General features: G+C 38.5%; 2 protein-coding genes across 31 annotated transcripts in view; one reads left to right on the plus strand and one right to left on the minus strand.

The window, feature by feature from the left end:
* The first annotated feature begins 739 nt into the window (after positions 1–739).
* On the plus strand, positions 740–7,128 carry LOC122023803 (putative disease resistance protein RGA1). 10 transcript variants are annotated; one of them, XM_042582159.1, is made up of 4 exons: positions 740–852; positions 926–5,379; positions 5,701–5,818; positions 6,442–7,128. In XM_042582159.1, the coding sequence occupies exon 2, from the start codon at positions 956–958 to the stop codon at positions 5,330–5,332; it is 4,377 nt and encodes a 1,458-aa protein (XP_042438093.1). In that variant the 5' UTR covers positions 740–852; positions 926–955; the 3' UTR covers positions 5,333–5,379; positions 5,701–5,818; positions 6,442–7,128. The 10 variants fall into 10 exon arrangements, with proteins under 10 accessions (XP_042438093.1, XP_042438092.1, XP_042438099.1 ...); XM_042582158.1 differs by lacking the exon at positions 740–852 and having other exon boundaries at positions 861–5,608; XM_042582165.1 differs by lacking the exon at positions 740–852 and having other exon boundaries at positions 861–5,608; positions 6,491–7,128.
* A 4,252-nt stretch (positions 7,129–11,380) lies between these two features.
* The window catches only part of LOC122023701 (actin-related protein 6-like), a 29,866-nt gene continuing 14,171 nt past the window's right edge, over positions 11,381–27,075 (minus strand). Inside the window, exons 2-11 of one of the 21 annotated variants that reach the window (XR_006123207.1) lie at positions 16,359–16,578; positions 16,224–16,287; positions 14,309–14,393; positions 14,153–14,195; positions 13,076–13,138; positions 12,856–13,000; positions 12,624–12,779; positions 12,179–12,214; positions 12,060–12,101; positions 11,381–11,854 (exon numbers count right to left, since the gene is read on the minus strand). Coding sequence is in view for 1 of the 21 variants with exons in the window: in XM_042581973.1 (XP_042437907.1) it covers positions 12,769–12,779; positions 12,876–13,000; positions 13,076–13,138; positions 14,145–14,195; positions 14,309–14,393; positions 16,224–16,287; positions 16,359–16,578 (619 nt within the window). In the remaining 20 variants the exon portion in view is untranslated. Of the gene's footprint in view, positions 12,780–12,855; positions 13,001–13,075; positions 13,139–14,144; positions 14,236–14,308; positions 14,394–16,223; positions 16,288–16,358; positions 16,579–27,075 lie in introns of all 21 variants that reach the window. The other 20 variants (XR_006123206.1, XR_006123205.1, XR_006123204.1 and 17 more) reach the window with 20 other exon arrangements.

Raw genomic sequence — 27,075 nt, forward strand, 5'->3', positions numbered from 1 at the left:
TCTTCTCTTGGCCATTCGGTTGAACCAGCGGCCCGATCGGACAAGCCTCTAAGCGGCTTCTTGATCACGACCTTCTCCTTGAAAGTAGACATCCATATCCGCTCAGCCCATTGAGGCTAGTTCGGCCAAAGTCGGCCGCTCGGCACATCCATGATCTTGACTTCGACCTCCACGTCGGTCGTCCTTCCCACCTCGGATCCTTCCTTAGTGGGCCCTCCGTTACCGCCGTATTAAGGAGCTTTTAGATTATGCTAGGATTAGATCGGATTCAAATTAACCCGAACGGATCTACAGGAATTTTTTAGGATTAAATTAAATTTTATTTAAAAAATTAAATAATTTTTTATATCAAAGAATAATGATTAATGTAATAATGATGAAAAATTAATATAAAATTAAAAAATTATAGAAAAATAGTAATTTTTTTAATTGAACTATTTGGATTAGTCGGATTATTTAGATTTGGATTTGGATTTGAATTTGGATTTAAAATTTTTAGATTGCGAATTCGAATTCAGTTTGAGAATTTTTAATAATATTTTTATTTCAATTTTATCCGAATTTATCGGAACCATTCGAATTGACAACCTAATGGCAAAAGATGGAGGAGGAGTGTATGCCATATTTGGATTATTTTGCTCCAATAATTGTAGCTTCCTCTTCGCTTCCTCTCCAATAATTGTACCTTAACAGCCACTGCAAGACAAATACAATTTGTGTGGTGAACAAAGATTCTTGACTTGTGAGGCTTTTTCTCAGTACTTTCCTCTCCACTTCCTCTCCAATAATTATACCATCAACAGCCACTGCAGGACAAATACAATTTGTGGTGTGAACAAAGTATCTTGACTTGTAAGTGAGGCCTTCCGCTCCATTATTTTCTCAGTACGCTTTGTTTGTAAACTTGTCTTCTTTGTTTCCCAAGGAAGAAGGAAGCATCAAACAGCTAGAAATCATGATTGGGAGGTTCGCGCTGACAGCCTTTGGATGGCTCGCGGAGAGCATCGTGGGTGTCTTGGTCGGGAAGGCCGTCGATCGTGCTGTTCAACAGTTCGGTGAGCAGCATGGAGTTGAAGATGACCTCAAGAAGCTGAAGGATTCTCTCGCCAACGCCAAGCTGAAGATCAGCACCATCGAGAACTTGTGGCTGAAAGATGAGTTCCTGCAGCAGAGAGTGAAGGACTTGCTGATAGACCTCAAGAATGCTGCTTATGATGCTGATGACTTACTGGATGAATTCCAATACAGGATTCTGAAGCAGCAGATCGAGCAGCAAGGAGATGAGGCTGGTAAACGAGCATCGTCTTCCTCCTACTCTGCTCCCCCTCCAAGCAAAAGGACAAAAACTTCAATTGCAAGTTGTACCAGTGGCCTTTTCAGAAAAGGAGATGATGATGATGATAATAATAATGTGCAGAAAATCAGGAAAATAAAGGGGAGTTTAGATGACTACTCAGCTGCTCTCGAGGAAATTTACAGTTCGCTAGGCGCAGAAGATGATAGAGGAAAGCAACAATTAGTGTCCTCAGCGAGCCGGCAAACGAGCTCCTTTTCGACTGAACCTCAATTGTTTGGCAGAGACAAAGAGCTGCAAGAACTCAAGGATTTGTTGTTCAAACCAGCAGTTGCATCTGAATTTGGCCAAAGTGGAGTTTCTGTTTTATCTATTTATGGTATGGGAGGGATTGGGAAGACCACTCTGGCTCAGGAGGTTTTCAATGACAGTAGTGTAAAAGAATACTTTAAGCTCAGAATTTGGGTCTGTGTTTCTGAAAATTTCTGCACAGATAGGCTGACCAGAGAGATTATAGAGTGTGCAACCACGGAGAAGTGTGATCTCACGAATTTAGATACTCTTCAAAAGATTGTCAATGAGAAGATCACGCCAGAGAGATTTCTTCTTGTATTGGACGATGTGTGGAACGAGGACAGACACAAATGGGAGAGCCTCTGTGCGCCATTGAGGTCTGGAAAGCCCGGTAGCAAGATATTGGTAACAACTCGCTCTAGGAAGATTGCTGATATGGTCAGTGATGCGGATGCCATTCATCTGCAAGGTCTTGACGTGGAGAGCTTCTGGGATTTTTTCAAGAAATGTGCATTTGGTTGTTCACATAGTGGTGCTCATCATCCTCATATGGAAGCCATGGCGAAGAAGATGACTTGCAAGCTCAAGGGATTGCCGCTTGCAGCAAAGACTCTAGGAGGGTTGTTGAGCGTGAAATTGGATGAGCAATACTGGGAAAGCATTTTAGATAGTGAAATATGGCAGCTTCCCCAAGAAGAAAATGGGATTATGCCAGTGCTACAACTGAGCTATCAACATCTCCCTCCTCATCTTAAGCAATGCTTTGCATTTTGCTCCTTGTTTCCTAAAGGTTACAAGTTTTCTGAATCTGACTTGATCGGTATTTGGATAGCAGAAGGATTTATAGTGCCTCGAGGAAGTACCAGAATGGAGGAGCTAGGAAGCAACTATTTTCATGAGTTAGTTAACAGGTCATTCATTCAAGAGTCAAAGTATGGAGAATGGATAATGCATGACCTCATACATGATCTTGCAGAACTCATATCTGCGGGCGAGTCTTACAGGATTGAAAAAGGCAAGTCCCATGACATTCCTAGCACCATTCGTCATCTTTCAATATACACAGATAAAGAAGGTATGCAAACAATTTTAACAGAATTCTCTCATTGGAATAAATTACGAACAATGATGTTGACAGTAGAAAGATTCCCTCGGGAAGATTTTAATTTTGATTGTGGCGTTTTGGAAAAATTAAAAAATATTCATGTGCTTGTCTTGAATAATTGTTCTTTGAGAGAATTACCCGATGGTATTGACAAGTTGATACATCTCCGCTATCTTGACTTATCCTATAATGAAGGCATTCAAAGGTTACCTGAGTTATTATGCGACTTGTACAATCTGCAGACATTGATATTAGGATTTTGTGATAACTTAAAAAGTCTCCCGCATGGCATGATGAAGTTGATCAACTTGAGGAAACTTTATGGAGTGGATAGGCTTATTTCCGGGATAACAGAGATCGGGAAGCTTACTTCTCTTCAAAATTTGTATTCTTTCAAAGTGACAAAGGATAATGGACACAAACTTGTTGAATTAAACGGTTTGAAACAACTCCGGGGGTTTCTATGTATAACAAATCTTGAGAATGTGAAGAACAAGGATGAAGCAAATATTGCTAGTTTGAAGAGTAAAGAATACCTCGATGTGTTGGAGCTAGAATGGACATCTCTGCAAGAATCTGATTCAGACGTTAATTTGCACATCTCAGAACAGGTGCTTGAAGGTCTCCAGCCGCATCACAACCTACAAAGGCTGATAATCAAAGGATATAATGGAGCTAGACCTCCCAATTGGCTACACAAACAAGTATATTCTAGATTGGGATCTCTCCATCTTGAAAATTGTAAAAGGTGGAACGATCTGTCAGCTATTGGGCAATTATCACAATTAAAGTTCCTCTACCTTGTGAGAACTCCAATCCAGACCAAAAATATACACAAATTGTTCAATCCAAAAGTCTGCAAGTTCTTCTCCCAACTAGAAGAGTTGGTACTAGAGGGTATTACCATGTTGGAGGATCTCCCAAATCTTGGACAACTTCCATGTCTGACGTTCATTCGCATTCAGAGTTTGCCGGGAGTGAAGAAGATAGGTGATAAATTCTTTGCCATGACAGAGGAAGGCAGTTGCTTTCCTAGACTACGTACTCTCCGATTCATAGAAATGCCAGCATGGGAAGAGCTCTATGGATCCGATGATAGAAATCTATTTCCCTGCTTGGAGGATCTTTATATTTCAAATTGCCAAAAGCTGCAGATGTTACCTCCCCTTCCTCCTTCAATACAACAATTAAAATTAAATAACGTTGGGCTGGTAGATTGTCCAAGATTCTGGAAAGCATTTGATGAAGGTAGCAGTACAACTAATTCTGCATCTCTTACGTATTTGTCCATTCAGAATTGTCCAAATTTGACAAGTCTAGATCAAGGATTACTACCACACCATCTATTTCCCTGCTTGGTGAATCTTGATATTTCAAATTGCCAAAAGCTGCAGATGTTACCTCCCCTTCCTCCTTCAATACAACAATTAAAATTAAATAACGTTGGGCTGGTAGATTGTCCAAGATTCTGGAAAGCATTTGATGAAGGTAGCAGTACAACTAATTCTGCATCTCTTACGTATTTGTCCATTCAGAATTGTCCAAATTTGACAAGTCTAGATCAAGGATTACTACCACACCATCTATTTCCCTGCTTGGTGAATCTTGATATTTCAAATTGCCAAAAGCTGCAGATGTTACCTCCCCTTCCTCCTTCAATACAACAATTAAAATTAAATAACGTTGGGCTGGTAGATTGTCCAAGATTCTGGAAAGCATTTGATGAAGGTAGCAGTACAACTAATTCTGCATCTCTTACGTATTTGTCCATTCAGAATTGTCCAAATTTGACAAGTCTAGAACCAGTGTTACTACCACACCATCACCATCTACAGAAGATTCATCTAAAAAAATGTGAACAATTGTCGTGGGTGCCAGTCAAAAGGTTGAAAGAACTCACCTCTTTATGGTCATTGTCATTAAAAGATTGCCCGAAGCTCATGGGCATGAGCACACCAGATGAGTACATTGATTTCCAACTCCCGCCATCAATTACAGAACTATGTTTGTCTGATTGTGAAAATCTTTTCAAATCACTGCCTGGCTGCTTGCATAACCTTACCTCGTTGACTTCCTTGTCGGTAAGCAAATGTCCCAATCTAGTTTCTTTGCCAGTAGAACCATCGCTTAGATTGACTCGTCTAGAAATCCAGAATTGCAATGAGTTGAGATCAGTAGAAGGGCTACCAATAAAAAATCTGGAGGTCTTGAAGATTAAAGGATGCCCTAAGCTTCTACTTCCACAAACAGAGAAATTGCCATTGTTGAAGTTAGAGATTGATGACACAGCGTTTATGAAACAACCTCTCATAAAAAATTCATTATCATCTGTCCGTGGACTTACAATCTCATCCTCTCGTGAAGCGGTGATGTTTGAGGGGGAAGATCAGGAGTCACTGCAAAGCTTGACATCTCTCTATTCCTTTTGTTTCTCTGATTGCAAGAATCTACAAACCCTGCCAGCAAAATTGTACACGCTTAAGTCCCTTCGGTTTTTGCAGATACATAATTGCCCACAAATTCAGTCTCTGCCAGAGAAGGGGTTACCTCCTTCCCTTGCACATATAAATTTTGAAGGTTGTGATCAAGCATTGGAGCAGCAGTTGGTAAGACACTTGGCAGAGATTAATAAGTCATGACTTATTCCATCATCATTAAGACACTTGGTGGTGGAGGTAAAATCACGGTACTATTTATTTTCTTCAGTAGAGTAATTATACATTTGCAATTCATTGGTTTCGCCGCCCAATACTTTGCTTCAAGAAATTAGTACCTAGAGAAATAATACTGAGATAGTGATCCATATTAAAAGCTACAAGGAGATTGATCTTTCAGCACGTATTCGATAGCAACGTTTATTTCTGCTATCAGAGTTGTCAAATCTTCAGATGCTATTTTAACAAACTTCTACAAGTGTAATTTGTTTTTGCTTTTATTCTGAAATGATTCAATTTTTTTTTTCCCTTTCACAAAGTAACTCATTTTTTCTATCTGGTTGTTAATGCAGTGACAATTAGGAGCTAGAATGGATGTAAAATAATAACCCAAAGCCAACCAGCTATAAATACCGGAGCTCTCTATGAAGTACATGCGCCATCTTTCAACATAGTAATGCGAATCAGCAGGTATCATCGTCATTTCCTCTTGTTTTGTATTTTTCTTGTCTTCTATTTTCTTATCTTCTATTTTCTTGTCTTGTATTTTAGAATAAACTTGTGAATGCTGACTGATCAAATAGTTGTCGTAATTCAAAATATTATAAGCTTATTGTTTGAATGCTGTAGTTCTTAAAAAAAAAAAAAAAATTATGTTTACAGATTTTGACACCTAGTTTGGGTGCACATATTGCTTTGGAGAAAATGTTTGAAGTAAATACCGAATATGCATCGAACTTTGAGAATTTAGGGGCAGAGCATGATGCATGACTAACTAACTATCCCAGTGTTAGTTGTCGTAATTTTTGAATCAGAAATTAGAATGAAATAGTAATTTGTTTAATCGAAATTTGTTCAAATATCTAGATTTATTACCGGATGGAATTTGTAACCGGCCAAATTTTAAATACAAAAAATATCATTTAAGGTGTTTAGAGCATTTTTTTAATTATTTTTTATAATTTATATTTTTTATATTGAGAATATTTTTGATATTTTATTTTATAAATTAGATTTTTGGATTTATATATACATTATGTTTAGATTTTTTTGAAGGTTATAATTTGTTATTGAATATAACTGATAAAATCTAGATCTTCATTTGTCAATTTCTCTTTTGTTCTCTACGAGAGGAGGGGGCAGATGCGATCTTCAAGAACATGAGAGGACGATAGGGTTGGCAATGTCGAGGGGCATGGAGGTTGAAAGACAATCAAAGGGTCGGCACTGATGGAGTTGTCGATTGAGAAGGAGATGCAAATTGCAAAACAAAGAACGTGGTTGCTCGTCGAGAGGGGATCCTCCGGACCACTTTTTGTTGTTAGAGGATCTCCCTTTATATGTATTGATGGGAATAGATGGTTCCTACCTATTTTACGAGTGGAGATCATCCATCTCCATCAATACATACAAAGGGAGCATCCTCTTAACCGAATCTGAACTGTCGTCACTCTTTGATCCTCCGATCTGAACCAGCAGAACCATTTGAGGCGGCAACAAAATCGTTGAGGACAATAGAATCAACGAGGCCAAATGGCCGGGGAGAGAGATGAAACGGGAACTGTCATCTTCGAATTTGAAATTCTCAAAACGCTAGCAATGGTGAGTCAGTCACAGTATGCATTTAGTTGTACGAAGCTCTTGTAAGACATCTTTTTAGACAGATTGTACTTTCATTTCTAAAACTGTCTATGAAGATTGTACGATGTTCTTCAGCTACAATCAATATGTATCTCCACTTTCTCAATTTTTAAAACAAAAGTCAAAATTAAGTTGGTTTTTGAAGTTTGAAAAAATTAAGCAATTAAAAAAACATAAGAAGGAAAATCCAGTACTCCATGATATGCAACCGAAAAAAAAAATAATATGAAAAATATAATATTTAAAATAACTCATCTATGAAATATAATTGTCCTAATTAGAATTGTTCTTTTATTACTAGCTAAGATAACAATTTTCTAAGTCAAGTATAAATTTTATAGTAAATGACTTTTGGAATAGAAAATGATACCACTCATCCTAAACGGTCTAGTATCATCGGCCCCCTACTAGATACTGATAGGTAAACACGGGAGATATTTTACCCTAGCGCAACGGTCATTTACATGAGGAAGGTCAAATAATCAACGAGACAATTTGTATCCGTTGAAAATTGACCCAAGACCTACTAGAACAACTATCCATATACGTGGGCACCAACTGTACCAATCCGTGGGACTCGTAGTGAATGACTATGAAGTTAGATTTATTAATTGAGTTTAGATTAATTAATTATGGTTTAATTATTAAAATTATTTAATTAAGATTAAAATTTAATTGTTTAAATTAGAGTTATCGACTAAAGAGGGACTAGTGATACCATTAGATTCTACTCTCCTTTTAGCCCGCGATAAATATGACAAGAAGGAGCTCACCTATATAAATATGGAAATAAGGATGGAAGAGGGGAGGTGAGTTCTTAGTATTCATCTTCTGTCCCTTGCATTCATTCTCATTCACATTTTGTTTGTTTATTTATGTCGTGCTTGCATACTATAACATGAAGAAATATGCCAACACCCCACGCGAACTAATTAATGAAATTTTATTTGGCCTTGCATGAGTGAAAGAGAAGATCGAAAAAAGTATTCGCAAGTTAATGAGTTATTTGTTGGGGGGCAGTCGTGCCCGATTGATTGAGTTCGACCTTAGATTTTGATCTTGGAGTAAAAAATTTAAATTAAGTCTTGTATTGTAATTTGATGTGTGTTTGACTGGGTAAAATATTTATAGAAACACACATGGAGCTTAAAAAATGACACCCTCGACGGCTAAGAGATGAGAAGAAATCAAAGAATAATGGAATAGAACATCCTAAGCATCACAGGACGGGAGCACTAAAATAATGTTCAAGTAGCTCAAGAGCATGACTGGCGTAGCATGTTGGTAGTTTGACAGCTTAAAGTCCTTGGAGATTAAAAAAACCAAAGAGAGTTACATTTATAAAAATTGACTTTGAAAAATCTAAATTTAGAAATCCATAAAAAAAAAGTAAAATTTGAAGGAAAAAAAAACTTAAAGTTTTAGGGATATAAATAATTAACAATCTTCTTAATTAGAAAAATATTTTTACCCAAAAATCAACCATTTCTATAGATTTTGATACAAATTTTGAGTTATCAAATAAAATAATCACTGTTATCAAGTAACAATCATGAGAGAGATAAACCTTTTCTAAAGTCAAGTTCCAAAGATGATAGCATTAAGCTAATGAATAAGGTATCAATATTCAAAAGGAGAATATTTTTTTTTTATTAATGAAGAGAATAAAAAAAAGAGTAGCTTTTGGTGAATTTAGATGACATTGGAGGTACGTGGCAAAAGGTGATTCGCTCGCTCCCAATGTTTCCGTCAACTCGTCCCTAAGTCAACAGAGGTAAATTGCGGGTGGCTACTAGCCATTAGTACAAATGGTCAAAATATGAGGGAGGTCATGCTCGGTCACGTTGAGTTTCGACCCCAAGACCTCATATGACAACACTTCATGTCTTAATCATCGCACCGCCCCGAGGGGACGACATTGGAGGTATGATAGTATTGGTGTTTTGCCTGTCTTAGATGCTGAGGAATAAAGATGACATGAAAGATAATGGGATATTGATAAAATAATGATTATTCTGTGAAGAAGAAAATTGAGGAAAAATAAAAAGAGAATCTTTTAAGAATAAAATTTTTTATTAAATTTTGAGGGGTTAATCTCTTAACATTAAATATGGCTTTTATATAACAACAACTTAAGACTCAAATAAGGAAAGGAAGTATAATAATTATAATTATCGTATCTTAAATCAAATCTTATATTTACTTGAAAAAGAAAGTAATTAATTTAACAATCTTAACTCAAATCAAGACGCGGATTAAGATATATTCTCTCTAAAAAATATCAGAAATACAAAAAATTATCCTAAATATCCTAAAAATAAAAATTACCAAAACTAACATAAAAACCCTAAAAATAATTTAAATGTCAAAATTTAGGGCTCAAAATTTGACGATTACAGTTTCATTGATAATAAATGTAAAGGAGCGTTTGGTATGAGCATGAGAATAGGAATCGGAATGGGAATCATTATATTATGGAATGAGAATGGGTATGAGCATGGATATCACTCTTAAAAGCAATGTTTGATTAGTTGTATACTTTCTATCGGAATAAATCAATATTTCCTTTTTTACCCTTAAAAGAAAATAAGAGAAAAAAATTAGATGTGAGAGAAAAATATGATGAAAGAGAATGATGAGAGAGAAAGTATGATGAGAGAGAAAATGTGATGAGAAAGAATGAAAAGAGAGAAAGTGTGATGAGAGAAAATGAGAAAAGAGAATATGATAGAAGAGAGCATGATGAGAGAAGATGAGAGATAAAATATGATGTGAGAGAAATTATGATGGGAGAGGATGAAGAGATAGAAAATGTAATGAGAAAAAATGAGGGGAAAGAGAGTGTGTGATGAGAGAGATTGAGGGGAGAGAAAGTATGATGAGAGAGAAAGTGTGATGAGAAAAAAAGAGAATCGTGAGTGTGATGGGAGAGATAATGAGAGAGAAAATATGATGAGAGAGAAAGTGTGTTGAGGAAAAAAAGGAGGGCGTGTGACAAGAGAGATTGGGGAGAGAGAAAGTGTGATGAGAGCAAAAGTGTGATGAGAAAAAAAAGAGAAAAGAGAGTGTGATGAGAGAGATTGAGGAGAAAAAAAGTATGATGAGAGAGAAAGTATGGTGAAAAAAAGAAGGAAGAGAGTGTGATGGAAGAGATTGAGGAGAGAGAAAATATGATGAGAGAGAAAGTGTAATGAGAAAAAAGAGGAAAGAGAGTGTGATAGGAGAGAGAAAGTATGTGATAAAATGATAAGAGAGAAAATATGATGAGAGAGACCAAGGAGAGAGAAGTGATATGAAGAAAAAATAAATAAATAAATTTTGATATTTGATATTAAGGGAGAAAATTTTAATTTTAGGTCAAAGGTATTTTTGGAATAAGAGAATATTTTGATTGATGAAAATAGGATAATGACTCATTGAAGGAGAGGTACATGAGAATGAGTTATTACCCCATTTCAAGGATTCATTCCCTTATTTCTATTCCTATTCATATAATCCAAACATTAACAATGACAATCAATAATTCTTATTCACATTCCCCACTCCTATTCTCCTAAATCAAACGTCCCCTAAGTTTTCAAATTTTACACCTGTGACGATAGACAAAACTTGATTCTGAGTCCCAAGTCAATTTACGTGGGACAAGACTATGAGAATATTATTTGTGCATGCTCGAATAACGCAGTTCTATTTCATATTTTTTTATTTCATTTATATAAAAATTAAATATTAATAATCAATGTAATACAATTGTATATTAATGTACAATATATAATATATTATTACTAAGAAAGTAATTATGCTAGCGCTAATAATTTTGTAAGCATAGGGTTTATCTTTGTTTTACAAGTCGTGGATTTACACGGCCACTAGCTAGCTTGTGTCATACTCTCTAAAAGGTCTCATGCATTCGTCATATATTATAATCATAATATTCCACTATTAAAAGAAAATTTGAATGAGCTTAATATCAACTCTTTAGCATTAACTAACATCCATATTGATCTTTTTAAAGATCATTTGCACCCGATGGATCGGTCAACCAAAGTCTACACTTGTTGACATACATAGAATCCATCGCCAAACTTCATGGTCCAAGTTATTTCTCAAAATCAATATCTAGTATCTTCCTTACAAGTTTGTCATCCTAAAAACAGGAAGATATTTATAGAAAGATTCTAAAACACCTATAGATGGATCAACCCACCTGAAAAATTCCGCATGCCTGCCTCATGCTCTTGATCTATAATCTATCCTGAAAACCATTATAGGAATACATGTAAGACAAGAGTGTACTCACTCTTTGCCAAGCAGCAAACCAAACCATTTGATTGCAGACCAAAGAAACATAAATCTATTGTTCGTGCTTCTACAGCAAAAGGTACAAATTACTTGTAGTCGATGGGCACGACCCTATTTCCCAAATGGATAAGGGTATAATAATTTGTCATCCAAAAATATACAACACACAATGGACAATTAGCATTTGCACCATAACAGTTGTACAATGCAATTTTGCTGGCATTTGTGTTTAGTATGCTGCAAGGCATCATTTTGCACCAAAGAAAGGTCTAGTTTTACCGATGTAAATTAGGGTTTGAACATCAACCAAAGATGATTTGAGCAAATTTGTGCTACATCAAAGAGGGGTTTGGACCTTTCTCAACGGTACAGATTTTCACATTGACGGAAATTGAAAGTGTAGAGTAGGTGTGCGGTGAACTAGGATTACCGATTTGTTCTCTTTGACGGAAGATGAATGATGATGGTTTGAGTCTGATGGACAGATTCATCTTGTTCCCTTCAACTAGGAGGAATTCAAGGGGGCCGGCATTTTGGTCATCTTGCAATTTTGATCCGCCTTTCCTGTATAGGAAACAACCATCTGGATTTCGAAAGAAACTGCCAAAGAATTTTCAGCAATTTTGATACTCCTCTAACCTTCATTAGTAGGAAAAATAAGCCTAAATATTCACAAGTTTAATGACATTTCAATGACATGAATCAAGGAGAGATTTCGAAGTAAGATTTCATGATCCAGAACGAGCAAAAACTGATGAGTTACACTTACCCTCCCAAACTTTTGCGACATATGATCCTCCCAAGCCATGAACTTTGAAAAACAAAGATTTTCAAATGGGTTACCAAGAATTCCTTCAATGACAAGAATGATATGCTTTAGTCGCTAACCTTGAGCAAATAAAGAGCCTTCACAATCTATGCTAACTTTTAGGAAGAAAGAGAAACAGAATTAGTATTCAATATAAACATCTTAATGAAAGATTCCCACACACCCACAAAAACATATGAAACTCATTGACAGATTGATTGGAGGTAAACCACAGATTATAGATAAGAATTAAACTACGATATGAGGAAAATAAACCACGTGATGGAATGAAAATAATTCTTAAAACATTCGACGTTTTCTCGTGTGTATTGACTTTTAGAATTTATCTAATTTTACACTGATATCACTAGCTATTTACATGAGGAAAAGACAACACAAATATAACACACGAACATAAAGTGTCAACTAACTAATTCCTGCATACTTAACAACATATAGTCACTTGACTGAGTACAAAATTTTAATTTGACAGTTGACAGTTAAGTTTAAAACAATGGAATTTACCAGCAACAAGCAACTCAACACTTGCCATCCTTTGAGTATAGTCCTTCAAATGGGATGCCAATGCTACCACCTTGATAAATGATGATGAAATGTTTGTCAACCCAACTTCTTAGAGAGAGATTAACAATCTCACCAAAAAGAGTAGCTAATAAACGACTGCAAAGTGGAAAAATATCCTTCAGTACACTATTTCATCAAACAAATAGTGAATGCATTGAAACCATAATATAACCTATAATTATAATACTCAGCGGAAAAAGCGGCGTCGACAACGAGTTGAACCAAGCTCTTCATAATCAGATTTGCTCACGCACATTGGCTCAAAATCAGGGCTCCATGCTAACAGTGAACCACCTCTCCATATGCCTAGAATAGGACTGGATAAGGACCACAAATCATAAAGTTAGCATAGCACACAGTTTCACAGGGAACTCAACATGGTAAGGACATACTCTTCTTGTGAAGTAATCTTCACTTGATAATCACCGGGAACAAGAGGACGAAGCTCCATTTTTCTGAAAGAAGGAAAATGTAGTCAGTAATTATGTGTCAAATTTGATTTACAAGTCAGCAATGTGAGACATGATTCAAGGGCTTATTTGCTAATAATTACCATCTATGCCAATACGGTACAGTATAACCAATAACCTATGTAGTCAAAATTGATAGAAGAAAAAGATGCAATAATAGGAAAATTATTCAGCACTCAAACAAGTCATGAGAGTTCATGCATTTTTATGGCCAATTCCTGGTGGTAACTACTGACAGTTGAAACAATCACTGGCAAATAAACATGGAAATTTTCATTATATGTTTGCTAACATAGTCCTACTTATTTGTTGCATGATTTCTCATATTGTTTCCCATGGTTGAGATGTTATAAATATCTCCTAAACTGATTATTCTTTTGTCATCCTAAACACATGTTAAAACAAAATGAATGGTTCGAATGACCTCATCTTAAATGCAAATTGCTTTGTGACCCAAAAGTGGTAAATCTGTATCTCAATCGACAATCTTGCAGGATTATATGCTTCAGCCAAGTGATCTGGCAAGAGGAGAAATATGAAAGTAGAAAATCTTGTATTATTCGCTAGATGGATAGAACAACGAGATGGACTTCTATACAAGCTTTACAATCTAGTTGCACTGACAAATATAATAGACTATGAATCGAAAATAAAAGAAGAAAAAATATATATACTTAGACTAAGTAGAAATTTTCATTGTAATTCAGGTCTGATCCTATTCATTTGGTTAGACTAACTTGTTTAAAGTGGTTTGTTTCCATCTGTATCATTTTTCCCACCAAAAACTTGTTTCCTAACAAGTTGCAGTGAAATTGTCATCAAGGTTGATTGACCAAAATAGTAAGTTGTGGCCTCTTTTATAAACTTTACAACACTGATTCATCTAGACTGAAGCAAAACAAAAATAAAAATGAATTATACAGCAAATAGAAATAAAATAAAATTAACTGTGAAAATTTTATTTCTACTATTAATTTTAAGATGGTCTTACAATCTCACCACAAAACGAGGAAATAGTGTGCTTCCACCAGTCAGTAGAATGCTGCAACATGACTCACAAAAAGGCAAAAACAACATACACCCTGTAAAATTTCGAGCTATCTTAGATAAACTAAGAAATAACCTTCACCTTGTGCGCAAGAATATTAAGACTACCTTTCATAGGGTATAGGATGAAGAAGAGGATGACAAGAATTAACCGCTCGGACAATGCATTCAGCTAATCCTGCTTGGTTAATACCTTACAAGATTGAGAAGAAGAAAAAAAAGAGTAAATTTCTGCATAATTTATTTTTACAAACTTCATCTGGAATCTTGTAGTTTCTGTATAAATTTCCAGATAATGAACTTAGCTATTCAATATGAAGGATATTATAGAACAATGTAACTATTAACTATTCAAATTCAATGGAAGTATCAACTAAATAGAGCCCCAGAGCTCCTCCATGCAGGTCTCTGAGGTAATTTAGCATGTGGTGCTTATTAGAGGGAAGCAACATGAAGCATAATATTAACTACTTGCAACCACAAACTTAGACCTAGTTGCAACAAAACAACTGAAATGGAGCCGAGTCATCATTTAAATAAATTTAGAAGGCTCATATGCTTCCCTAGAACAATTTATGAAACTAGTTTGGAATTTTTGCATGGAGAAAAATAACTCTTATAAGGCAATGCTTGAACAAGCTCACAAGAGTTAGTCTTACAATAAATCATCCGACCTTCCTTTGTGAAAGTAACATAGGACCAGTGTAACAGAGTCTATATGATAGCCACCATTACGGTAGTTCTCACATATGCCTGATACATGAAGATCTCAACTGAAGCTCTAGATTACTTAATCATCTAACATGTTCCTTCATTGGTATTTTTTTTATGGAAAAAATAAGAATTAGATATCATATAAAATAGTGATTTTCTAAATTCACTTGGACTTCAGTTATAATTATATCTTTTTTTTAAAGGATGACTTTCATTAGAAATGTTCTTGTTTGATATAGTTATACAGATCCATGTAGTTGACCTTTATTGAAAAGGTAATGCTCCCAGTATTTAGTTCATGAAAAAGAAAAGAGTTACAGTCAAAAGAGAACCAAAAGAGTGAAAAATCAACCAAAGTCACCTGCAAAGTAGGCAAGCCACAAAGAGAATGCCAAGCATATAAAAAATAATTGAGCCAGAAATATTTTTCACAATCTGACACTTCCGTTCATTCTAGCAGTACAAGAGATGGAAAGATTTCTCCAATCTCATCCTTCGTTCCTGTTTCTGGCCAAGGAAACAGAGGGAAAGGACACTCAGAAAATCTTTCCCAAAGCAAATTTCCTTCCTCGTGTTTTTCCACCCAAGGAAACACAGCTTCAGGAAGAGGAGTAAAATAAACCCAAGCAATTTTGCTGGTATATAATTTGCATAAACAAACGAATAAAAGCCTTAATTATTCCTCCAGCTAGCCAAGTTTTATAAGGTTTTTTTATCTTCCTATAGAGGATTAGTTGTTCTAATTGTGAAACACTAATATAAACTAAGCTATTGATGTGGTAATTAATATTTTTTAACTTAAACACTAATTTGTCCTGTTTTGGTTGACAAGCAGAATGTTCTGGTGCAGACTGAACCAGTTGAACCTTGATTTGAATATACAAGAATATATTTGTTCTCTCTCTTTGTATTTGTAAAGACTGTAATACTGTATAACCTTGACACTTGCAAATCTGGAAACCTTATAAGATAGATGAAGCAGAGTCAGATATAAGAACCACATACCAAAGCGAAAGCTAAAATATAAATTAAAAGAGTTCATATCACCTCTTCAGAGATAATGAAGCATAAAAGATTGCTATCTTGCAAAAATGCAATTAGACATCTGCATTATTACCCACTATTCTATTTCTCATGTTATTCCCAAGTATCCGGTAGAAAGGGCAAGACATACTACTAGCATATGAAAACACTTCTGACTTATCTAAATTGGAAAAAAGAACACAAGTAATTTTCATCTGTTCCTTCTTCTGAATGCATCTTATGTCAAATAAATTAAGGTGTTATTTGTAGCACAAGCTCTACCCACCTAAATCAGCAGGATGGAATAGCATCTCAGGCACAAGGAAGCGTTCATTTGTCAGGGTAAATTCCTTCACAGGAGAAAAACTATTAATATAGAAAATCTGGTTAAGTTCTAGATATAGGAATTATGATAAATTACATTTTGCAACAAATCAACTTTCATCCTCTGTTCTGGTTTTTCCAAATTGGAGGGTGAGAGTGTCAGCTCTTCCTTTTGTCCTGAAACTGTGGGCAATGTCTCATACGGCAGAGAAAGGTACCTCTGTGCTTCATCAAAATCTTTGACATAGCCTTTAGTATGTTCAATACCATCAGGGAGAACATACGTGCACTTGAATGGGTTCTGTTTTCCACCTCTCCTGAAGAATCAATATAAACAAAATTCAGAAGAACAGTGCATGGAAGGGCAACACCAACAACCAGCCACACATTCTAAAAGAATTATTTATACAAGAGATTCCAAGTAAGTCAAGGTTGACAAAATACTTGGTAGATAGAAAAGTGCAAAAGGTTTTAGTAGATAAAAAAGTTCAAGAGCTCTTGGCCGACAGAGAAGTCCAAGAAGTATTGGCACAAATCCAAAGAGGTCCTGTTGATTGGCAGGTGATGCAGAAGTTTAAGAGGTTTAGGACACTTAAAAGGTGAAGTTGAACAGAGCATGGCAGGTATTGTGGATGAAGACCTAAAGGCTCAAAGCCTCTAGGCAAATGGATGAAGACCTAAAGGTGACGCTTCTTGGCAAATTGATGAAAGCCTGGAGGCGAGACTTAAAAGCAGATGGATGAAGACCTAGAGGCGAAGCTTCTAGGCAAGTGAACGAAGACCCTTAAGGATACTTTAGGAAAGGGATGAAGAGTTGGAGGCAAGTGCTTTAGACAAGAAGACAAGTGAGTTTTGAGAGATTACAAGGGACTATAATCTTGGATTTGCTTCTAGATAGAGATCTACCTGGTTGTATACTCGATCAAGGAACAATTATTCTGGGTTGTAGCTGACGAAAAAGCTAGACCTTGAGTACACTCGTGATCCTGGAGCAGATCTAGTCATTTCAAGGCATGTTTCAGTTGACTGAACAATTGAGTCGACTGGATAGTTGAATGCAAGTGTTCTGCTCACAAACAAAAGGGTTCTACTTCAACTTGAATCAATTGAAAGTTCAGTTAACTAAAGTGACTTGAGTTGAGTAGGTAAATCGACTAATGAAAATAGGAAAATAGTTTGCTTGTCGTTTGAATTGAGTCAATTGAAGATGTTGAGTTGACTTGTGAAAGTACCTATCAAATGGATAAGTTTGAATTGACTACAATGGACTTGAAGATCGACTGAACAGATATCCAATTAGAGATTAGTTGTTGGCAGATAAAGCTTTAGTGATCAACATAGTAGTCAACTGGAGCACATTTAAACCTACTAAATTAGAGAGAATGGCTGTAAAAAACTTAGAGAATACATGTATGAAACTTATCCAAGTTTGATTTGAAGGTATAAATAAAGGGGCAAAGGGGACCTCAAGAACAACACTACTACACCTTAGAATAATTATTCTCTTATATTTCTAACAGCCCCCAAGTGCTCTTGTTGAACCCCAATTTCTTTTATCTTGTAAAAGAAAAAAAAAAATTATACGAGATTTCTTCGCTTCTGAATTTTCAAGAGTGAGTCACCTATCATTAGGTTGTGGAGTAGGACAAGGGCGTCCAAACCACGTTAAATACTTTGTTTACATTGTCATTATTTTATTTATGTTGTAATAACTTTGTTTAAACCTGGTCTTACTAGAGTAGTCAATTTTTATAATTTTAGATTTTTAGCTTTCCACCTCCCTAATCATGTCACTAATTCTATCACTAGCTTTTAACTTAAATTAGCAATAGTGAAGACATTTATAAATTGCAATTGTCTTTAATAAAGGAGTGCATATTCTCCTATAGCACAATTCTAGAGTTATAGAAGAAATTTGAATGTTTTAACTTTAAATTAAAAAATGTTAACTACTTCATGGAACATGTTCTCTTTTGAATAAAAGGGTTATAATGGGAATGGTTGGAAATCTCATACCGTGTCAGGCGACACGATTGAACATTCTGATGTAGTGTTGAAACTCAATACTCCTTAGCACTAAGTAATCTATATTGTGTTTGTTCAAAGCAAAACCTAAAATCTCGTGTTATAGGAACCCCACGAGTTAGGCCCTTTATATAGAAAAGAAGATATACACCAAAAGACTCAAATACCCTTTTACTTATTCTAACACTCCCCCTCAAGCTTGAGAATATAGATTATATACACCAAGCTTGTTACATATGTAGTCAATCCGGGGACCTCTAAGTGATTTAGTGAATATATCTGCTAGCTGATCATTTGAGTTGACAAAGCTAGTAGATATTTCTCCAGATATGACTTTCTCTCTGACAAAGTGACAGTCAACTTCAATATGCTTTGTTCTCTCATGGAAGACTGGATTTGAGGCAATATGCATAGCGGCTTGGTTGTCACATATGAATGTCATTTGTGTAACCTCTCCAAACCTTAGTTCCTGAAGCAACTGTTTTAATCATATAAGTTCTTGACTAGCAATAGTCATAGCTCGATATTCTGCCTCTGCACTGGATCTTGCCACAACATTATGTTTTTTGCTTTTCCAAGAAATAAGGTTACCTCCGACAAATATACAAAATCCAGAAGTGGACCTTCAATCAGAGGGAGATCCTGCCCAATCTGCATCAGAATACCCTACGACTTGAGTATGTCCTTTGTCTTCATATAAAAGACCCTTTCCTGGTGCACCTCTAATATATCGAACAATGCGAGTTACTGCATCCCAATGTTCTTTGCATGGAGAGCTAAGAAACTGTCTTACTACACTCACTGCAAATGAGATATCCGGGCGAGTGACAGTAAGGTAGCTTAGTTTCCTACCAATCGCCTGTACCGTTCAGGATCTGAAAGAGGCTCTCCCTGATTTGATAGGAGCTTGACATTAGGATCCATGGGATTGTCGACTGTCTTTGAGTTTAACATTTCTGTTTCTTCCAGAATATCCATTGCATACTTCCTTTGGGATATAATGATCCCATCTTTAGACTGTGCCACTGCTATCCCTAGAAAATATTTGAGTTTGCCGAGATCTTTTGTCTGGAAATGTTTGAAAAGATGTTGTTTTACTTGTGAAATCCCAAGATGATCATTACCTGTGATGACAATATCATCAGCATAAACCACTACATAGATGCAACCAGTAGATGAGTGGCGATAAAAAACAGAATGATCAGCCTCACTTCGAGTCATGCCAAACTGTTGAATTATGGTACTAAATCTACTGAACCATGCTCTGGGTGACTGCTTGAGACCATAACCCCATTCTGTTGAGGGGTATGAGGGCAAGACGTGCGATGCAGCACACCATGAGATGTCAAGAAGGTACGATACTGAGTAGACAAATACTCGCGTGCATTATCACTTTGTAAAGTTCGAAGGGAAGTACCAAATTGAGTTTTTATCTCAAGGAAAAAGGATTCAAAAATAGAAAACAATTCTGAACGATCCTTCATTAGATATAGCCATGTACAACGGGAAAAATCGTCTATAAAAGTAACAAAATACCTTGACCCCATTGTAAAAGAAACACGACTCGGACCCCAAACATCAGAATGAACCAAAGCAAAAGGAGACATAGCCCGACTCTCAATACGAGGAGAAAAAGAACTACGAACATGCTTACCTAATTGACACGACGCACAAGATAAAGACTCTAAGTGAGAAAGGCTAGAGAGGTGGGTGTGAATAGCCGACCCCAAATCTCCGAGCATGAATAAGAAGTGGAGATGCCGCCGCTGAACCAACAAAAGAGGTTTGCTGAAGCCGATATAGGCCATGAGATTCACATCCGAAGCCAATCATCCTCCCCGTACTCCGGTCCTGTAAGGAAACAAACGTGTTAGTAAAAGAAATGACACAATCAAGAGATCGAGTAAGTTGACTTATCAACAATAAATTAAAAGGAGCGCCGGGAACATAAAGAACATTATGAATTGAAAGAGATGAAGAAGGATGAACAATACCAATTCCCTGGGATTGAGTTTGGGAACCATTGGCCATGGTGACCATTGGTAAATTACCAGAAGTAGTGAGAGAGGAAAAAAGGGATTTATTACCAGTGATATGATCGGTGGCCCCAGAATCAAGAACCCAAGGACCCGAAGAACGAGATATGCCAGCAAAGGAAGTACCAGCGTCTGCAATGGTAGCAGTGGAACCCGAAGCCTATCGATCCTCAAACCATTTCAGAAAATGAAGTTGTTAGCAATACTTTAAGTTTTCTATTGTAAATCATCTTCAAATAAGCGAAATAATCTATTCACCCCTTCTCTCTAGCTGTTTATCTGTTCTAACATTGACAACGATCACACCAAGGCCCAAATCTGGTAATTGTCTAGAATAGGAAAATCTTACTGCTCGAGTTTCCAAAATAAGTTCGCCGGGAGACGGAGAAGAGTCGCCCAGGTATTTTCCATGGTACCTTCTGTGGGGCTGCCCAGGATCTGGTCACGGACATGAGAATAATCTGTGGGTAGACCATATAAAGCCAAAGACATAAAAAATTTCTTCCGATTTTCAAGCTCTTCAACAGGATCAGCCGCAGGTGGGAGCAGTTCATTGAAGTCACAAAGAAGGCTAGAAACTGAACCCAGATAAGTTGACATTGAATCCTTAATCTGATTGGCGTTGAGGATAGTCATGAGATCTTCACAAACTTGATAGAGTCGCCGAGAGGTGTTTGTAAAGAGTTGTTGGGCTTGTGTCCAAACAGCTTTGCAGGTTTTGTGAGTACGGAAGACATTCCTAAGAGATGAATGGATGGTGGCTCGGATAATACAACACAACTGAGCGTCAACCTTCTTCCACAGAGGACGATCGGCGTCTTGAACATCTTCTTCAGTTTGAGTGAGATGTGTCTCATATCCCTGTCCAACAAGCCAAAACTCAATGTGAGATGCCCAAGAAACATAATTCGTACCATCCAACTGTTCGGAAGAGAGAGGTACAGTGATGTGGTTGGTAAAGATTGAGGTATCCGGCTTTGGAACGCCGGATGTAGCCATTAAGCAGATTGGAAAGAACTGCAATCGGTCGAGGACAAGAGATGTGATAAACGGAGCTCGCTGCTAGGCCCGTTCCTTGAAACCCTATCTTTTGCAATTCCCTCTGGCGAGAGCAACAAGGAATCAAGGGAAGAAGGTAACTCACAACCGCCGGAAGTAATGCTGCTGGTTTCTCCTTGCAGCCTCTGCCTCCAAATCGGGAAAGGGCCGGAAGTTACTGCTTGTCAGCGACACCCAACTAGAGGCGCAGGCTGCTGAGACGACCGGAAAGAGCTCACGGGATCAGAGTTTGGGAAGAGAGGCTGCGTGCGGCGCTGGAACAGGTGAGGGGGCGACGGGAAGAATCGCCAGTGCTAGCCACACGCCTGGACGGACGGAGTTGGGCGGAAGCGGCTCACCTCGAAGCTCTGAGAAAGCGTGCGCCGACACCGATCGAGGCAGCGAAGAAAGCTGCCGGCCAGTGACGAGGAAGAAGAAGAAAGCCGACGGTGGGAGTTGTCGCGAGCCCTAGCCGCACGATCGAGGAAGAGGTCGATGCCAGATGGCGCCGGTGAGAACTCGCGCGGAAGGAGGCGACGCGAGGAAGGAAGCGGCGCTCGCTGCTGGAGAGAACTCGCGCGGCGCTCACTTCTGGAGAGAGGCTCGTCGCGCGACAGAGAAAAAAAAGAAAATTCGGCGCGGGGAAGAGAAAAAGAAATTAGGGTTTTGGCTCTGATACCATGTTCAAAGCAAAACATAAAATCTCGTGTTATAGGAACCCCACGAGTTAGGCGCTTTATATAGAAAAAAAGATATACACCAAAAGACTCAAATACCCTTTTACTTATTCTAACAGTGTTGTTATGTCATATTGATGAGTACCGTGTCATGCCGACATTCGACAACTTTTGACATACAACAATATGCATCAAGATGAACATTGGTTTTTTTAGCTTGTGTTCATAACAACACTATTAAAAATGTACCATTGTAAATGGAATACAAAATCTAAACTCAGGGATATGGTTGTTCTATCATTTTTTTTTTTTCTTCATCTCCTACCCCTCCAATTGGCCACCGACACTATACATCTGAACATCGGCATGGTATCTAATACGGGTTGTATCGAGCGAGTTTTGAAGATGACGTGGAGATTCTGGTCAAGGTGATGTGGGGGTTAATGTCGAAATACGAAAGCAATTCCCATCTATTTCTATGGATCACCCAGCTTTCAGAACTAGCTCAGGTGATTCTAGCATAAAACACTCGGATGGGGTCGGCTGGTTATAAACATGGTCGAATATAAGAACTTTTGTACGTTACTTTTAAAAATAGAAAATAAAATGACCGGCCGGGTAAAAATTGGACGGATATTAAGTTTTCTGTAAACACTCGGTCGGGCAAAGCCCAAGCAGGCCCAGAGATACTTAATCTTATATGTTGCTTTCAATGTAAGGACGGACAGATAGAGGCTGAGTGAATATAAGGCTTTCCCTGTACGCACGGCCGAGCAAAGACCGAGCGGGTTTAAGGACACTTAGCCTTCTAAATCACTTAATAGGCGCACGGCCAGATAAAGGACGAGCGAATATAAGACTTTCTGTGTGCGCCCGGCCGAGCAAAGATCGAGCGGGCTTAAGGAGACTTAGCCTTCTAAAGAACTTAATAGGCGCGCGGCCGGATAAAGGCCGAGCGAATATAAGACTTTCTGTGTGCGCCCGGCCGAGCAAAGACCAAGCGGGCTTAAGGACACTTAGCCTTCTAAAGTACTTAATAGGCACGCGGCCGGATGAAGGCCGAGCGAATATAAGACTTTCTGTGTGCACTCGACAGAGCAAAAATCGAGTGGGCTTAAGGACACTTAGCCTTCTAAAGCACTTAGCGCGCGGTCGGATAAAGGCCGAGCGAATATAAGACTTTCTCTATACGCCCGACCGAGCAAAGACAGGGCGGGCTTAAGGATACTTAGCCTTCTAAAGCATTTAATAGGGGCGGGGACAAATAAAGGCCGAACGAATATAAGGCACTCTGTAAACACTCGATCGAGCAAGGCTCAACCGGATTTAAAATACCTTATGGTATATTACTTGTAAAAGGAAGTTCTAACATACATAATTTATCCTATAGTTTCTTAAAAGGATCTTTGGCACCCTATACACTATATAAGTTTCTGAACAGATCTTTGCAGTATTAATATATGACAGAACAGATTGATATAATATGGCCGGCTTTATATACCGGCTGAGATATGCTCAACATACAACAGTCGACAACACAATAACAGCTTAGCAGAACTTGTCAGGGAATATTCCTTTGAGACGTTCTTCGAAAGTTATTATGTTTCTCATATTAATTGTAGTAGCATATTCTCTTAACTACCTCCGTAATGGTGTGGAGCATAAACGACAAAAGAAATAGAAAAAAGATTCCTCGGATTATCATGAAACACCCATGTTGTACTTTCTTCCATCACCTAACAAACTCTAACAAACCAGAGACCACCTCATGATCGCGAAAGTTATGTGAGGTGGTATAAAAGGAAGATTCTCTCCGCCGGCAAGGTATACAAACTCAAACATTCGCATATGAACTCTACTTCCTCGCAAGCACTTCCTCTACTGTTCTTCATCCACTTCAAGGAGATTGTACTAACTTGAGCGTCGGAGGGTCTAACCAAGGATCCTCATCCCGGTCTTAGATCACTAATGCTTTGTTGGATCGTCTGATTGTGCGCAGGATCATTGAGAAGTTTCTTCATATCTCAAGAAGTCTACTACCCTTCAACCAGCTGGAGCCAACGCGCCATCTCGCAGCCTTCAGACAGTATCAAATTTGGCGCCGTCTGTGGGAATCTTAACCTGAATCTGAAGCTTTGAGATGGAAGAGGCTGGAATGCTTAATACCATCACTTTAACACAGGAAGATCTGAATCTGCACATCAATGCCAAGGCACAAAAATTGCTACAACGACAAGGAAATACTGGTGGTACGCTGCCGCCCCCAAATCCAGCGGCATCAGCAACGGTCCCTCAAAGGGAAAAAATACTAGAGGAGGGTCATGCTCGTCTACTTCCGGCGCCCCTCTCGCCAATCTGACGTCCCTGAGCACTCTCCCGCACACTACTGGAGCGATTAGATCAAGGAGGGATGCTCCAGGAATCTTCTGGAGAAGCACCTATTCAAGACAAGCGTAAAGGAAAAGCTATTGCTAGTGATAGCTCTCCTGAATGAATTATTACCCCATTCTCTCAATGGGTGTTGGAGGATCCGTTGCCAAAGCACTATCAGAATCTGAATATAGGAGAATATTTGGGAACAACTGACCCGAAAGATCACCTTCTCAAATTCAAGAACACCGCTCTGCTTCAGCAATTTACCGATGGCGTTAAATGCCGAATGTTCCTCACCACATTCAGCGGGGCAATCCAACGATGGTTCAAGCAGCTACAAGATAACTCAATTCGTCGATTTGAAGATTTCCGCAAGGTATTTCTCCACCACTTTTCTAGCAATCGACGTTATCACAAGGCCCCTTGGAGCCTTTTTCACTCAAGCAAGGGTTCAAGGAGACATTACGAGCCTACATCAAGAGGTTCAACCAGGTGGTTATGGATGTTACCTCAAAATTTTAGTGAGTGCCTTTTCGCAGGGGCTTACTGACAATAATTTTTTCCGAGATTTAGCCAAGAAGCCTCCATAGAACTTTAATCTGTTGCTAGATCGGGCAATAGAATTTATCAATGTTAAAGAAACACAGGCGGCTCGAAAGAGGGAGGTCATCGCGCCCGCTCCCACGCCCGTCACCAACCGCCCGGCGTTACCTGCCTCTCCACCTAAGGGACCCCGGACAGGACCTCAATATCGTCATCCTGAGCAATGACCCCAAGCTGTGCAACATATGGAAGCTCCTCGGGAAGTTCCACAAAGATGGTGCACATATCATCGGACAACCACCCACAACACGGAGGATTGTTACACTTTACGGAATCGACAGAGCAACAACTCTCGATATCGCTGGCATTCACCAGCTCCCACTCATAGACCGTATCAATAATCTACAAGCCTGCTCAGGATTTAATATCGGACGACCGAACAGCAGCAAGCAACACTTCAACCTCAGGCCGAGCAAGCTCAGGTGCCCACCCGAGTTTAGCAAGAACAACTGTTGACGCGGCAAGAGGATAATCGTAGCAATGCCCCTCGTGGCAATATTGGCATGATTGCGGGAGGACCAACCGATGGAGATTCCAACCGGGCAAGAAAGTCGCGCGCACGCCGGTTGGAGATCCACGTGGTCGGCTGTAGCACAAAATAGGCGACCGGACCTGAAATTAGTTTCGGGTCTAAAGACTTGGAGGGGGTGGAGGTCCCCCCATGATGACGTTTTAATAATAAAGGTTGTTATAGCTAATTATAACATTGCTCGTACTTTTGTTGACACGAGAAGCTCAGTTAACATTATCTTCAAATCAGCATTCAAGCAGCTACAAATAGACTCAAGTGAGCTTCAGCCCATAGCAACTCCTCTGTAAGGGTTCACATGTAATGAAGTTCAGTCGACCAAATAAAGTCAGTCATATCTTTAGGGGAGGAGCCCCTAATGAGAACACGTCGAACGACCTTCATAATTGTAGATGGCCCTTCAGCCTACAATGTTATCCTAGGTCGTCCGGCTTTAAATGAGTTTTGAGCGGTTGTTTCAACCTTCTGCCAAAAAATAAAGTTCCCTGTGGATGACCGGGTGGGGGAAGTTAGAGGAGATCAGCTAGTAGCACGCAAGTATTACGTGGAGATAGTAAAGACAGAGGCTAATGTCGCCTGAAAAATTCAAAGGATGGAGGTTAATGTTATTCAAGAAAAGACGCCCGTCCTGATATACGAAGAAAAAGAAGAAATACAAATCCAAGCCGACCGGCCAGAAGCCATTACGCAGATCGCTGCCGACCTGACTCTTAAGCTTAAGGCCGAGCTGATAGAATGCCTAAAGTGCAACAGTGATGTGTTTTCCTGGACACCCAAAGAAGTGACGGGTGTATCTCCCACAGTCATGGAGCATATGCTTCATGTCTATCCTGACGTCCGCCCTGTCAAACAAAGGAAGCGAGATTTCGGAGTCAACAGAACAAAATCATCAAGGAAGAAGTAGACAAATTATTGAAGGCAGGATACATCCAGGAGGTACAATTTCCAAGCTGGCTAGCGAATGTTGTCCTAGTCTCTAAACATGGAAACAAGTGGCGGGTCTGCATTACCGAAAGATTATTATCCTCGCATTGATCAAGTGGTAGATTCTACTGCTGGCTGTGAATTTATTTGTATGTCGGACGCTTATCAAGGATACTACCAAATCCCGCTCGCTAAGGAGGATCAAAAAAAGGTTAGCTTCATAACTGCCGAAGGTACTTATTGTTATAATGTTATATCGTTCGGACTAAAGAATACAAGGGCTACTTATCAAATGCTCAGGAACAAGGTCTTCAAAAAACAAATCAGGCGAAATATGGAGGTTTATGTGGATGATATCCTCATTAAATCCCTTAGAGCCAGGGATTTATGTGCAAACATAAAAGAAACTGTAGAACCTTGAGATCGTACAGGCTCAAGCTTAACCCTTGCAAATGTTTGTTCGGAGCCAGAAGTGGAAAATGTCTGGGATATATAGTTATTAAACGTGGAATTGAACCTAATCCCAGCGAGGTACAAGATTTGTGGAATATGGCTCCTCCTCGCAATCTGAAGGAGGCACAAAGGTTGACCGGCCGAATCACCGCTCTG

Source organism: Zingiber officinale, chromosome 9B (genome assembly GCF_018446385.1).
Source record: "Zingiber officinale cultivar Zhangliang chromosome 9B, Zo_v1.1, whole genome shotgun sequence".
NCBI lineage: Eukaryota > Viridiplantae > Streptophyta > Magnoliopsida > Zingiberales > Zingiberaceae > Zingiber > Zingiber officinale.

Excerpts from the sequence above, each read along its gene's own strand:
- LOC122023803 (XM_042582159.1), top strand. The coding sequence starts at position 956 with ATGATTGGGAGGTTCGCGCTGACAGCCTTTGGATGGCTCGCGGAGAGC.